At 42.1% G+C, this 15,980-nt stretch overlaps 1 protein-coding gene across 2 annotated transcripts in view; it reads left to right on the forward strand.

Moving 5' to 3' along the window:
- Nucleotides 1–15,975, forward strand: part of LOC121597133 (dynein intermediate chain 2, ciliary) — a 29,481-nt gene extending 13,506 nt beyond the window's left edge. The window contains exons 1-10 of one of the 2 annotated variants that reach the window (XM_041922678.1): nt 1,711–1,928; nt 2,045–2,372; nt 3,578–3,691; nt 5,174–5,316; nt 5,386–5,824; nt 11,730–11,807; nt 11,885–12,341; nt 12,415–12,540; nt 12,636–12,869; nt 15,566–15,975. In XM_041922678.1, the coding sequence (XP_041778612.1) occupies nt 1,881–1,928; nt 2,045–2,372; nt 3,578–3,691; nt 5,174–5,316; nt 5,386–5,824; nt 11,730–11,807; nt 11,885–12,341; nt 12,415–12,540; nt 12,636–12,869; nt 15,566–15,752 (2,154 nt within the window). In that variant the 5' untranslated portion in view covers nt 1,711–1,880 and the 3' untranslated portion in view covers nt 15,753–15,975. Of the gene's footprint in view, nt 1–1,710; nt 1,929–2,044; nt 2,373–3,577; nt 3,692–5,173; nt 5,317–5,385; nt 5,825–11,729; nt 11,808–11,884; nt 12,342–12,414; nt 12,541–12,635; nt 12,870–15,565 lie in introns of those variants that run through there. The other variant, XM_041922679.1, reaches the window with a different exon arrangement.
- The last annotated feature ends 5 nt before the right edge of the window (nt 15,976–15,980 follow it).

A 15,980-nucleotide genomic window follows, 5' to 3' on the forward strand; every position in this document is an offset into this window, starting at 1 on the left:
ATTTAACAGATAATGTGTGCTAAAGACCTCATGCTTTGTTTTATCCTATGCAATGGACTTTTCAGCACAAATCTTAATGTTTCGATCTTCAGTTTAATTACCCCATTTGCACGTAAAACTTCCTCATCCTTTTTGCTTTTGCACGGTGGTTTGCGGAAGAAAGAAAGAGTGAGATGTAATTTATGATAATGCTCCTTTTTTCATTCCTCTTCTTCCATCACAAATATCTAATGCAATAAGATTAATGCTGTGTCTGGATCTGATACCTTCCCGTTACCGCGTAGCGACCGTGCGCGTTGCAACCTTCATCCTTTAAGCATACCCGCAATGGGAGGGAAAAAAGACATAACGGCCCGATACAAACAATATGCAAACAGACAACCAACGGCCCATTCCGCGCGCAAAGCGCTGGCTTGCAATCGGATTATATAGTGAGCTTCCTAGAGAGGAAAAAAAAACATAAACCTGGCACGAAAAGAAAGAAGAAAAATAAGCCTGAGTAAAAACAATACGGTGTGGCAGTACAATATGAATAAAACAATAATATGGTACCTTTCCCCTCTCGGCCTAGGGTAGGGAACGAGTGTGGTAGTTGAGGGGCGAATGGAGGAACAAGACAATGGAAGGAAAAATAAGGTTTTGGAAAACTTTTCAAATATAAAGCGAAATCCATTATATGATGATTTATCTGTTGTCATCAGTGAATGTGCCCGTAGTGCCCCGTGGGCTTGGGCTTTTCTTTCGCTTTGCTTTGGTTTGGTGGGAGGAAAATCGGTCGCAAACTCTTTCAACCCTCCCGTCCGTCAACCTTGGGGGGGGAGTTCAGAACAAATCCGTTCCCAGCTGAGGACGTACAGAGCCTTCAGAATCGCAGAGGGGAAGTTCTAGGAGCATGGTTCGCATTATGCAAAACCTTTTCTGTTGCTTTTTTGTTAGTTTTTTTGGTACCATTTTTACGGAAGCGAAAGAAAAACTGTGGAATGAAGTATGAAACAAAAAAAAAAAAAAACAAACCCCTTCCTACCATTTTCTGGTTCATTCATTGTCTGAGGAGTTTGTTCGTTCGTGAAAGATTGGATCAACTAGATTAGGATGCAGCTGACAAAGGAGGTGCTTTCGTGGGAAGGGTTGTCGCTCGCGTTATAACGCAGGTTTTTTTTGTATCATCGTGGAAAGCCCAAAACTTGTGCTGCCTTAATCTTTACCAATCCAACATTTCCTCCATCGGCTCAGCTTGGCTACACAACACACAGAGGCAAAGTAAACACCTTAACCCTGTACTAACGAACTGGGTGAATTGGGGTTCGTTGTGCGGCTGGTGGGGGAACGAACGAATTATATATTTTTAATATGCAGTGGCAATGGAAACTTGGCACGCCAGCTGGCGTGTGTGTGTTTGTGTGTGAGTTGCTAAACATGACACGAACAAGTGGACCGGTGCGACAAGCTAAATAACAACTGCACACGGGCAGAGGTAACAAACAAACAGCAGCAGCAGCAGTAGCAGCAGCAAAAAAGGATTTGACGACAAGCCTGCCAGACGCTCCACTTTTCCTCCCCGAAGGGTTAAAAAGTTAGGCATAGCTCGGGTTTCGGAGGCGGGGGGGGGGGGGGGGGAAAGTTGTCGCATTCGTCGCATTCTCCAAAAACCGGCGAGAAACCGCGCCGCAAGGTGGTAAATTGAATGTACCTTCGGCGGGCTGGCAGTTAGTCTAGTCAGGGCTGTCGCTTGGGATGGATAGTTAGCACTGGTTGTGTTCGTCCGAGAGAGGCAATCTGTGCTTTTTGTACTGTGTGTTGGGCCCGGGGAAATCTCGCGATATAAAGAGAGATAGGCTCTTGGGAGGGTTGTAGTGAAAAGTTAAAAAAAACATACCAGCATGGCATCACCAGCCTCTTTGGCCAGCTACGACAGTGATGGTAGCGATGTAATCTTCGTCCAGCAGCAGCAGCAGCTTTCGCCTGTTTAGTTCACCGTACTAATGCGCGTGCTGTGTGTGTGCCTATTCTTTCCTATCCATTTCCCCCGTTTCTCCGGCTGCAGAATCGAATCTCCTCGATGCAGAAGATCGGCAAGGGAGAACCGGTCGACAACGATGAGTTCGACACGTGGATGAAGTCGAAGCAGCTGCTCAAGCCGGACGATCAGCTCGACCTGACCGAGGCGGAGCTGGGCGAGGAGATCCCGAAGCTGCTGTCGACCGAGAACCGCCACCTGCCGCGCAACCTGGTCGTGTACGACTTCCGGGAGGGTGCGTTCCTGCCGGTGCCACCGCCCGAGAACACGATCACGCTGCTCGAGTTCGAGGGCACCTCCATCCACAAGGACACGGACGAGGCGAAGGAGCAGATCTCGCGCAAGGGCACCGACGGTAAAGCGGATAAAATTTGGTCCCTTTTCCTTTCTCTTTTTTTTCAGCGAGCATGTAAACACATACACACACACACACACCAAGACACACAGCTGCAGAGAAAAAAAAGACATGCGAGCTGTTCGTTCCGTTTATTTCGTGTTCTGTTTCCGCCCGTGGCGGGTCTTTCCGTTCATTTATCCCGTGTTATAAGTAACCCTCTCTGCGTGGTGTGTTGGTGTGCGCGCCGCGCCTGGATGTATGCTATCCGTGCGTGGTTTTCTACCTAACGTGCTTAACAAGATGGAAATTTAAGCAAATTGATACCGAAAATAACCCATCTCAAGGCTGTGGATTTTTTACTTTACCTATCCACGAGCGCACTGCACCAAGAAGCAACTGCTGCTCTGTTCACCTTTCTGTCTCTCATACTTTCACTCTTGTCGCTGGTGCATGGAAAGACTTTAAATATCTTTTTAATAATGGCATGTTTAAATACTTTTGTTTCTTAATTTAGTTCAATATCAACTATTTTTGTATGTTTTTGTTGTCTTTACATTAATCCTGTTTATTATACTCAATTTTCTTAAAAGCTCCAGGTCTTGTGTCTTTCTCTTAGCATGTACATTAATAGAGAAAACTAGCAAAGTGTACAAGCAGTACTGCTCGGATAGCTTTCAAACTTGTTACCTAAAGATACTAACAGATGGTATCCTCTCAGTCTTGTATGTAATTTAAACCCCGAACGATAGAGAAAGTCTTGTGCCTGTGTAATCTTTTAGCATTAATTGGTATTAGCTCATCATGATAGATTTCAGTTATGGGGATTTTCCCTTTAAATAATAATCCTCCCTGTACAGAGTAAGTTAACAGCATTGAAGACACGCAAAGACTTTCTTCGGTCGTTCCCGACGCTCGCAATACCGTATTAGACCGTTTTATTCACCTGTATACCACTCTTGTATTAATTCCATTTTTTCCACAACCCCCACCGACGTTCTGCGCCGGCCTGTTCTTTCCATTTTTTTTCCTCCCCTCACCGAAACACAACCACCGCCACAATATTCACACTTCAAAATGCATGATGAACATTTCCAAAACAAAAAAAAAACCTCATATCTACAATAATGCGAAACACTCCAAAATGAAAACCAACAAACAAATAAAAAACGAACAAAAACTCGTCACCGTCATCCGTGCGGCTTTTCGTTCCCGACACTGCGAAGAGTTGAATGTCACGCTGGACAAACCGAAGGAAACTCTCGCCGAAGACCAGGAGGACACGAAAAAGCCCGACACACCGGAAACTGGTGACGGCGAAGAGGGTGAACGGGATGAAGGTAAAGGCGTAAAGCATTAGGCAAAACAAACCCCCAAAACCAATTGCAAAACAAAGCAAATCCCAAATCCGTGCAGCATCGATTTGAACCTTTTTGTCCGCTACCGTTGTTTGCTGTGATATTCTTCCCAGCTGTTTTATTCGTCTCTTTGTTCTTGTTCGTTGACTGCCTGTTGTTGTTGTTGTGCGTGTTTCGCTAGTCGCTTTGGTAGACGTACAGTATTTAGATGTAATTTCTATTACTTAACTTTTTGTAATTAGTATTTAGTAAATTACAACATTTAATTATTAGTTATTTTACCTAGTTTTGGTGTTATTTTTACATCTAGCTAAACATTTTTACACAATAATTAGAGCAGTTTAATATTCTGTTTGATTATCGTACCCGTAGTTTCGTTTTCCATCAGTGTAGGTTATACTCTAAAATATGAAATAACGTAACAGCTGATGCTTTAAATGGAGTGTGTTGAGTTTTTTTTTAATCGAATTAATGAACTATTTAAGAAAGCGGTTTAGAGTCTAGATGTAAAAAAAATATATCTATTTTCTATAATATTGAGGCATATGTCAAACTTTTACCAAAACTCTTTGATTCTTATTTATCATAGTTTCACAGGGTTTCCCACGATTTATTGGTTGGTTCCCATCAATTTTTGGTGGTTTCCCATATTTTATTGGTACGCTGCCACGATTTTTGACCGTTTTCCAGTATTTGTTGGTCCAATTGTATTGATATCCAATCGGAAAATACCAATAAATTATGGAAACGAACCAAAAATCTATGGGATACGATCAAAAAATCGTGGGAACGCACCAAACAATCATAGGAGCTAACCAATAAATCGTGGGAAACCCTGTATTTAAATCCTTCCAATTTCAATATTCAGAGATTCCCATTGGTTACTACCCGAACCATTTTAGGTTTGTATCGTCTTATTCGTATTAGATTAAAATTATGCCAATAATCAATCAAACACAGAGAGAGAGAGAGAGAGAGAGAGAGAGAGAGAGAGAGAGAGAGAGAGAGAGAGAGAGAGAGAGAGAGAGAGACAGAGAGACTGAGAGAGCAACAAGAAAAAACTTATTTATACCTGTCAATACTATTAGATTAATACTATAGTCACTATAGATACTATAGGTAATTCAATACGTTTTGTGGCCCTATAATTCATTTATAATACTCAATACACTTTACATGCAATAACGTTAAAATATTTATTTAAATTAAATTATTTTGACTGTATATTATATTATATTATATTATATTATTTAGACTGTACATATTACCTAGATCCTCGTTTTCTGTAAGTAGTAGCTCAATAATTTCCAATCAGTTACATGATGTGTGTATTTAATGTATCCATTAACTTACGTTTTTTAACCTACGTCTTTAAGCAAGACATAATGACTGCTGTGGAACGAGGAAAATGAAAAAAAAAATCCTCGATCATCTTTTAATTTTACACATTTATTTCACTCGTAGATGAAGCTGAAGGTGAAGGCGAAGGTCAAGAGCAGGAGGAAGAAGTACAGCCTCCGCCGGAAGAGGAAGCTCCGAAGAAGAAGCTCACGAATCAGTTCAACTTTTGTGAACGTGCCGCCTTGACGATAGCGAACCCGTCACGGGTAAGTCATTGTGCCTTAACCGTTTGAGCTACTCTTGAACCACTCAACCACCTTCGATCCTCTGCCCAGTCCGTCGACACTCAAACGATACCACCGCCCAGATCATCGTACGGTGCCAGCGTGCTTCAGTGGGTGATCTACGATTCCTACATCGAGGATTACGCGCAGCAGCAGCGCGAGAAGGAACGCGAGAAGGAGAAAAAGCCCGGCCTGCAGCGGCGCGACGAGAAGAGCCGCAAGGACGAGAAGGCCAAACAGGCGGAAGAGTTCAACAAGCGCTACCTGCAGGCGTGCCAGATCATCGAGCGGATGGTGAACCAGAACATTTACGACGAGATCGCCCAGGACTATCGCTACTGGGAGGATCCGTCCGATGAGTTCCGCGAGGAGGAGGGCACACTGCTGCCGCTGTGGAAGTTCTCCTACGAGCGGACGAAGAAGATGTGCGTTACCGATCTTTGCTTCAACACGCTCTACTACGATCTGTTTGCCGTCTGCTTTGGGACACGTGAGTACCGAACGATTTTTCGATTGAAAGTGTTTGCTTTAACGGAAAATGGGAAATGTGCCAACTCCCTACGGGGGAACGGAAAGAAAAAAAAAAATGGAAACAGAGGGACAAAAGCGATGGGATTGTCACAAATTGACGACATGAAATCGATAAAATTGAAATTGATTGAAATGTCCCGTCCGTCAAACTTCATTGCGACCCCTCGGTAGTGTGGGGTGAGCGTGTTACGGGGCCGTACACGGACGCAACACACAAACGACGCACCGCAGACCAGAACGTGACAAGCGTGCCGTACTGCAGAGGCAGAGAGCCCGTGCGTGGAAGAAAGTTGCTCCCGGCCGGTGGTGCCACTGTCCCAGTTTTCAGACCGCACTGAACCGGGTATCCGGGTGCGATTGGTATGCATGCCGTCGTTCGGTTTGTTCCGTTATTTATGGCTTCATTACGTGCTGCGGAAGTTTTGATGTTCCGCCAGTAAACGCCCAAGCCTGTGGTAGAAGAAGGGGTCGGAAGGGGGGGGGGGGAGTTCGACTGACACACAAGAACGACACAAAAATAACACGAAAGATATAACACCACCCGGATGGTATAGGTCAGGATGGTTGCCTTCACTCGGTTTTGGTTTCAGCTGAGACCGAAAGGTGGAAAGACGCTAACTGCTACTGCCGCAACAATGAGGAGGAGGACAATGACGACGACGACGACGACTACGACACACGGACGATGACGGGCCGTAATCAATGAAGAAATGTTGGGCAACGGATATTAATTGAGAGATATGGCCTTCTGCATTGACGTTGCCAGGTACTTGCACGCGGCTGGTGGGCAATGGCGGGGAAATGGATGAGCCATGGCACGGCTGCCGATTGGATGAACGGGAATCAGTTTAGCCGCTGTGGTTTATTCAGTGGAATGTAGCTCCATCGTGATAATGGTGCATGGCACGGCGGGAGAATGGGAAAACATGATTTGCTTGCTAAATATATTACAGTGCGAGGGATAATGGGACATAATGAACCACGATCGGAGCTGGTTCGCTGGTGGGTTGGGGTTGAGATGTTGTGGCGAAGGAGCAGCCTTGACTAGATTGATTAGTTTCACTTGTTATGAGAGGGGATGTATCGATGTTTATGTAGAAAGCTAGCAACCCAGAAAGCTTTAGTGTTACGCCTGGAAGTAATCTGTACCTGGAAGAGGGTGTGTGTGCTTTGAAGTATGAAAAAGCTTTAATTTATATTAAAGTTGAGCCCATCTACTAGTTCTATGTGTGAGTGGAGCAGCTTCTGAAGGGGAATAATAATCAATTAATGGCATTGAATTATTTGTCGTTATTATTGAACATTGGAAGGTTTGAATTTGCCCAATTCGGTTGACTGATTCCATTATATTATTGCAAACTTGCACAAAATGTTTGACCGGTTTCATTTTACCAGCTTAACCATCAAGGGATTGAAATGTTCCTTTACATGATAATTCCATGATACACATGAACCCTGTATTGGTTTAAATAAAATTGCATGGAATAGTTAATTATACTTCAGTTATTTGATGTTATGATATTCAAAAAAATTGATCCTACTGATACATGTTTCGTTTATTCAATTGGAATGCGTATTAATGTATACTTATGTATGAGTCGACTTAAGCACCACTTAGGCGCGATTAGATTTAGAAACATTTTAGGAAATTAGTACTAAAACAGGCTCTCGTTAAGCCTTCGGGATGGACGAGTCATTAAAAAAAACAACAATAAGCAACAAAATATTAGTCTAACATACTTGTTAGCTACAGCTTGCTTTATGCAGCTTAGCTAATATGCATCGGCCAACGTCGGTATTGTAATATGCCACTCATTGCCAAGTCATTAAACCACTTTTTTTATTTTAAATTTTCTATTTAAGGAACTTGATTAGACATTTTCAATTCAAGCAATGAGCTCGTAAAATATATGAAATTATTGAAACAGCAAAAAATTTCCTTAATCTCACAATAGTCTCTATAGTTATCTTTGTTCTGCCAGCCACTTGTGAAGGAGACGCCTGGTACTTGTAGTAGTTTATTGGTATCAATACACAGAACACTTTTTTTACTGAAGTTCAGTAAAATTTTACTGATGTAGTTTTTAGCTGAAGATTCAGTAATATTTTCAGTAAAAATATTGTCTACTGAATGATTCAGTAATGCTCGGTAGTCACCAAAATGACGGCTCGTTTACTGAAATCACAGTAAAGCCATTTTTATATTACTAATTTTACAGTAGTTGGTAGCGATTAAAAGGTGCAATATTTCTTTTAAACTGAGTTTTTTTTATTGATGCGCAGAGATTGCCAGTCCGTCATATTCATATTCATCCTTGTTTTATGTTATTTTATACAGTTTTTATACTGTTTTTTGCCGCAAGTTTTGATGGTTATGAGTAAACACCCACAGATACCACGAAATTTCAGCAAGCACAGTGAATTGTAGTTAACAAATAGATCTTCTTTCAAAGTAAATTTCTGAATCTCAATAATTTTCACTCACTTATTCAATAAAAAACTGCTTATTGTTTATACCAATGTGGCTATTACGAGTATTGTTAGCGAATAGCTAGTAATTAAAAAGCACGCGTTTGTATGAAGACTGTACGGAGAATTTAAGCCTGTTTATGAGAAAAACAAATTTTAAAATCTCTTGATTTATTAAGACAAACGAGGTTATTCAAAATTTCAAAAGTAAATGTGCAAAATGAGTTAAGACTGTACTTATCTTAGTTGTAGATTTAAATGTGTAAAATGCCTTTAAAATATCTTTAGCGAGTGATTTCTGAGGATTTAGAATATTTAAATAAAAAATCAAATTAGTTGAATTCTTTAACAAACTGTCACAAAAAGTCTACCCAGTGATACAACCCATATGCCGGTTCAGTGTTTTAAATATTCTCTTATCCTTAAGTTCTCGCTCGAAAGCCTCCAAATCTCGTCATCCTTATCCCCCGCGGGGCAATTTGGGAAAGAATGTAATGGAACATTTATTCCATCTCCATCACTCAGCATTCTCTCTCTCTCCCTTACTGTCCCAACCCATTTCTCATCTTTTCAATCCATTGAACAGTAAACCATAAAATCAAGATACCGTTACAACCCATTAAACCTTTACTGCGTCGACCGTCGGCGACTTGGCGACCGCTTTTCAAGTGGATCCGTGGGAAATGGTAACAACGAATGTGCGCTCCGTGTGTCATTTGAGGCTCGCCGGGTCCACCAATCGGCTCGGGGCCTGTCCGTTCGGCATGGTGACGGCGTGGAACTTCACGATGTTCGCTCATTTTCCTTCACTCGCGCTCCCACTTTTCCATCGCAGCACATCGTCCCATCGTTGGTTTTGGTCGTAAAAAAAGGCTCACCGCGAGCTGTGAGTTTCATTTTCTCTCTGCCGGACAGCTTGCTGTTGTTCTCGCTAAAGCCTCCAGCTTAAGGTGACGTTGTGTTGTGGCTGTCGGGAAGCCTTAAACAAAAAAATGGGACACGCTCTACCACGCTTGTGTGAGGAAAATTCGCGAGTTTTTCCTTCCCGTTCACGGTGCTTCCCCGCGGGAGTTGGTGGGCAATAAAAGCGCAGTAAAATCAAAATTAATACCACTCCACTCTTTTATGACACTTTGCACACCTTTTATCCGCACGGGGTAGTTTCACTTTATTTTTCGCTCCCTGCATTTCTCTGCCCGGAACGTACCGGGTTGTTTTGTTGACGCTGGTTGCTGTAAGCGGTGCGATCCGGTGAGGTTGCGTTCCGAGTTTCCGTGCAGACTGGAAGAAAGGGAGGAAAGTAATGCTTCTCACTACACTCACCCGTCACAGGAAATTGGATTATTAAATGAAAATAGTGAATTGTTTTACCCTTTTGGTTGGACATGATGCCATCTCTGCCCTTGTCCCGTGACGGAGCTGTTGCACTGAGCTACGGAAACGGTATTTAAAGAACGCAACCGGTCATGTGGGAGGGTTGAATTTACGGGAAAACCATATGGTGGTAGTTGCGAGTACATGCGCTAGATTGGAAAAGTTAATTTAATGAGAATAACATTATGCATTCCCTTGTGGGATTGGTCGTTTCTGTGCGGTCGAGGATCTATTAAGTGGGCAATCTGTCGGGTTGCTGTTATGTTGGGGGATATATCATGGTTGAGGTCGTTCCTGTTTATGTTGGATTTTGTGTCGTGGGCTTTTGACGGCCAGGTTGTTGAGTGTGGAGCCAAAGAGAGAGTTTGTTTGAAAATTAAATATAAAAGTATAACAGTTTTATACTTTTCAATGCTGCTTAATATTATTACTAATCACACAAAGTTAAGTATAATATTATTTTAGTTTTCTTCCTGAATGAAAAATAATAGTCAAATCTTCTGTTTTAGATTCATAATCTTGGTATGATAATTGTTTTATTATTGCTCTACTTTTAACGAAGAACTATGTTTAATTATTTAATTGTTTGTAATGTATACAAATGTATACACAATGTCTTGATGCGTCTTGTGCGTAGGACGACTTTGGCTTATTTTTTTCGGGTCAATTCTTAATTTAAGCATAATACTTTGAAGACACTTCATACACGTTCTATCAGAGCATCGAATATTCAAAACATTTGGTCCCTTTATTTTTCAAAATGTTGACTAAAAATATATATCGAAACAAGCAATTTGAGATACGTCTTGTCTTGACGAATTATGGAATTGAATGTACTACAATTGATGTTTTTATTTAGTGCACAACAAGTGCCCTTCACAGCCAACACTGAAATTATGTACTTAAAGGACAGTTTAGATGAAAATTGAGAGTTAAATGAAAATATGAATGAAAATAGTCTTTGAACAGCATGTATGCATGTCTTTAATATATGTTATGTTTGACGTAATGGCCTACGTGGTCATGCCGGCCTGTACAGGCATTCGGGACTTATTCAGTACCACACAGCCGGACTCTGGACGAGCATGTTTTAAGTCGTGCCAGTGTACCATGGGACCGTCCTTTTTACTATGTATAATTATGATATTTTATTTTAACATTCGATGCTTAACCTAACTAAAACCTAAATTAACCTAACTAAACTATTAGTAATCTGAAAAATCTCCTTAACGTGTCTTTACTGTTCGGCGTATCAAGTGTGAGTGATATACGTTTCCGCTGCCACTATAGCGCTGCCACTATAGCGCAATGGTATTGTAACGCCTATACCAGCAGTAACGCTATAGGGTGGCTAAAGGCTTTTATACCACTTAATTATATGTTATACTATAGTTATTTGAGTGTTTTTTAATCTAAAAATGGTCATTATTATGTAAAAACATGACAATTTTGGATTGAGTACGGATAAGTCTAAAGATCATCAAAATATTGAAGGGTTTTTAAGGTTAGTTTAACAGTTGGCAGCAAAAACCTTGCCCAATACTTCATACAAAACCACACGGCAAACTAAATTGAATGATTTATGGCATTTTTTTTATGAAGCATAAATATTCTGTCAAGAAATGTTAAAAACTGTTTATTTCTATATTTATGAATTTATTAAAAGTACTAAAATGCATTTAAAATAGAAAAAATTTCAATTCAAATACATCTTTGTTTGTATTAGAATGATGAAATCCAATACAGTGGAACGTAACTGTCATATGAAAGGCTGTAGTTTAATCTTTCTGGCTTGAATTACATAAACGACCATTGTTAGAATATGAAATTCTGCAATGCTTTGAAGACTATAGTCAAATCAATTCACAACTTACTTACTTACTTATCCGGCGCTACAACCGCTTTGCGGTCTTGGCCTGCCTCAGGAGTGATCAAAACCGCTCACGGTCTCGCGCCTTCGTCTGCCAGTCCGTTATTCACAACATACAGCCTTATTTATAAATTTTATCTTCCCATTCCAGTGGACTTTATGAAACAGAACGCTGAAGGTGCCGTTTGCTTGTTCACCATTAAAAATCCCTCCTTCCCGGACTATAGAAGTGAGTACCACAATCACCCAGCAGTTCCCGCAAAACCAACAAAATACTAACAAAACGCTATCCTATCGCTTTTGCAGTTGCCACCGAAAGTGGTGCCATGTGCTGCGACATTCACCCCAAGTACCCGTACCTGATTGCGATCGGCCTGTACGATGGGAACGTGATCGTGTACAACCTGCAGGTCGGTACGAAGGAGGGCCCGGTCTACATCTCGCACGGCGTCAACGGCAAACACGCGGAGTGCGTGTGGGAGATCAAGTGGGGCCCGGACATGCAGGATGGCGAAATCAACTTTTTCTCCGTGTCGGCCGACGGGAAGGTGTTCAACTGGGTGCTGATGCAGAACAAGCTGGCCATTACCACGATCATTACGCTGTTTCTCGAGCTGGATCAGGTCAGCGGTCCGGATGGGAGTACGCTGCGGCTGAAGGGTAGCGGCACTTGTATGGTGTTCCATCCTCACAATCAAGAAATTTTCCTCGTCGGTACGGAGGAAGGATACATCTTTAAGTGCAGCACAGCGTACAGCTCGAAGTAGGTGTGAGGGGACGTTTCCCGGTGTTGGCAGCTTTATATTCACGACCATTTCCATTTTCCTTTGGCACAGATATCTGATGACGTATCATGCACACTATCTGCCGGTGCATCGGATGGATTACAACAAGTTCAATTCGAACATTTTCGCCTCCTGCAGTGGCGATTGGCGCGTGAAGATATGGGAAGATATGCGCCCGTAAGGATACGAAAGCTTCTGCTTTGTCGGAAAGCCAAATTCGTGTACGGATGCTTAATGTGAGTTATGTTTCTTTCCTCCCTCTCCCCCCCCAGTGAACCTCTTTTCATCTTCGATCTGGGCTCCTCAGTGGGCGACGTGAAGTGGGCACCGTACTCGAGCACCGTTTTCGCGGCCGTCACGACCGAGGGCAAGGTGTTTGTGTTCGATCTGAACGTGAACAAGTACAAAGCCATCTGTACCCAGGCGATCGTTTCGAAGCGCAAGAACAAGCTTACCCGGCTGGCGTTCAACCAGAAGCTGCCGTTTATCATCGTCGGGGACGATAAGTGAGTATGGAGTTGGTTGGTTTGGGTGGGTATGGGTGAGATTGTTTGAATATTTGATTGCATACGATGCCCGTAGCCGGGGCGTATGCTTGCAAGGTATCGTTCTTTCTCTGTTCTAGTGGTGTTGATGGGTTCGATTTGCGATTGCATGAAGTAGAGCTCGCCGGCAGCAATCTGGTGAAGGCGAGGATAGATAGTAGTGTAATGTATGGAAGGCATGGAAAGGAAGGTATTTTTTATTGATTGCACATTGAATCTATGGAAGGAATACTCGATATACTTTTCTATTGCGATTTTTGTATAAAAAATGAAACAAATTTTACAAATAACTTGCATATGACTCCTAAATTACATTCAGACACACAATTGCCTTACTGTACGATAGATATGCAACGATACGGAACTATAGCATGGACAACACTGGAGGCAGTGTCCGTTATGGATAAGGATACTGACCGACAGAAGTACTGGGATTGCTACTAGGAAAGTGATTTAATCTTGACGCAAATGAAGATTAGATCCAGATCCATGTCATATCACCAAACTCTTCATGTTCTATTATCTATCCTCAATAATTAAAAGTACTATAGATGTTGTCTCTTCAAGATGAATTGTATCTTTAAGATGAACATTTTGACGGTCCCGACACATTCCATACATATTAGGTCTCTTCAAGATGGATGTCTCCCCAATGCTAATATCCTTAAAGCTGCATATTCGATTTGGCACCCAAAATTCTCCAAAATAAATGTTTAGGCGTTCACAAAAATATTGCTCAAAGGATGCCATGTTTTTCTCCTAGTATCTTGGATACTTCATTGCATGACGGTCCCATGAAGATTCACCATAGAGAGATTTCACTGTAATTAGTTTCCTTGTGCTTAGCTTACTCACCTACGGGCATATCCAGGTCATACCGGCCTTATCCTCCAGGTGTATTAGATTTATTTGTAGTCCTACATTACCGGATATTTCATCCTTGATAGCCCTGCGAGACCAAAAATCATTTCTCGCTCTATAATGAGCTGACCCGTCTACTAGCAGTCCGCTTAGAGCGCCAAAGCCAGAAACAGAAACATGAATCAATGGATGAAAGTCATTGCCTGAGGCACTAAAAACCAAAAAAAAAGTAATTTATCTCAAAATCTGTAGAGTTAGAAAACGAGAGCTTATTGTTATTGGATCCTTTACCAAACTAAAAGTCTTCCGACAGTAAGTCAAACTTTCAAAAGCTACCTCATTAAGTTCGCTCCAAAAGCGACCCTTTGTCATTTGGTGTTCCGCTTTACAAACTCGGCAATATTTGCACTTTGTCGTTCCGCAGTGCTTACTTGCCCGTTCCAATTTCCCTGCTTTCGGTCCAAGTAATTATGACTAAATGTTTCCCACGCTACCGAAGCGTCAATAATTTGTTAATGACAAACTTACTCGACGAATAATTGATAAACATAATCCGCTTACCAAAAGCACACATACACACACACACACAGACATACCCCTCTGCAGGAAAGCGACAGTGGCAGTAGCCAGCCGACTGACTCTTTAGTGGCACTCAAGTGTGCCACTTTGTTTTTGCACGACTGCGTGGCGGGCAGGAGAGTAGGGTGCGTTCTCCATTTATCAAATCTTATAATTAAACGGTTAACGATGATTGATGTTTACTTGCTTTTTGCTTGCCAAAACATTTCGGTGACTTGAAGGCGCCGATGGTTGGCTTGGGCGGCGGGACAGTTTGATGAAGGTCGTAGCGCACAGGCGCCTTCGCTGTCGATTAGGCTGAATAAGCTGTGGCGGAATTTTATGAGGATTTTAAGTTTGAAGTTGCTTTTATTTTATTTGTTTATTGCCACAGAACGTTTTTATTGTGAATAAACGAAGAGGTACTATTTTTTCCAATAAGAGTTTCAAATAAGAAAGCTTTACGGGTCAATAAATTCCTATAGTAACTTATTTATAAAACTGAGTGGTTCTGTTTCATTCCAACTATGAAAACATATTAACCTGTCACTGAACTGTAGACAAGGTGGTCTTTAAAACAAAACCATTCACCATAAACTTATTGCCATGTTCGTTCGTTGCCATTATTAGTACCACATGGCACGAAAATTTAATACAACCAACCTGGTCTGACCCACCAAACTCATGCATTTTAATTTGCCTCAGGAAAATGAATTTATTCGAATTTGGTCCCCCCTTTTTATTCCTTTGTTGCTTCCCTTTTTTCACCACGCTTCTCATTCATCCTTTCGATAAAGTGTGTACGGAATGTTTTATGAGGTGAAGTGTGCACCGGCCGGTGGTCCTGTGTTTCTCTGCCAGTTCCACCCCACTGTTGACGATGTATTGGCATCATTTATCATTCGGTTCTAGCCACGTTCCAACTGGATCCGATGTTGTGCGGGTTTGTTGGTTCATGTTTGCTGGTTCTCCCCCATAGTTCCCTACAAATTAATGTTGACGTGTTTCATGTTTTTCGCCTTATTGCAGGATGTTGTTCAGAAATTTTATTCAATTACAAGGGGAACGGGTTAGCATCCTGCAGCATCCTGCAGGGACCGGTTGGGGTCTTTTGGCTTAATTTTTCAGTGTCCAAACGGGATGGGTTATCATTAGTTGACGGTTGTGTCTTACTCTGTGTGTCTGCTTTGTTTCTGATCGCTTTTTTGTTTTGTTTGCTTCTTTATCCCTTTACACAGAGGCACAACGATTACGCTGAAGCTTTCACCTAACCTACGCATCAAGACCAAGATGGGCAAGAAGGCGGGCGTCGTCGATCCGCAGCTGCTCGAGAGCCAGAAGCTGGACCGGTTGCTGTCGCTCGTTCGTGAGCTACCGGAAGGTGAAACGGTCAAGGAAACCGTGTCGACCGTCGCATCGAACTAAGAACGAGGAAGAAATTTAGAGATTGCGAGGAAGAGCGACCTGTTTTTGTGTACGCTATCGAACCCACCTTTGGCAAACGTACGTTTATCGAGAGCAAAATTCGCAGCATGGCAGACATGCAAGACAGCCAACGGAGGATCGGTGGATGTAGTGGACCGGTTCGTTTTGATTGTTATTTTTCGGATCCCGCGCACGGAGTATGAAATAAACGAGTCGTCGAAAGTCAAA

Source organism: Anopheles merus, chromosome 3R (assembly GCF_017562075.2).
Source record: "Anopheles merus strain MAF chromosome 3R, AmerM5.1, whole genome shotgun sequence".
Lineage (NCBI taxonomy): Eukaryota > Metazoa > Arthropoda > Insecta > Diptera > Culicidae > Anopheles > Anopheles merus.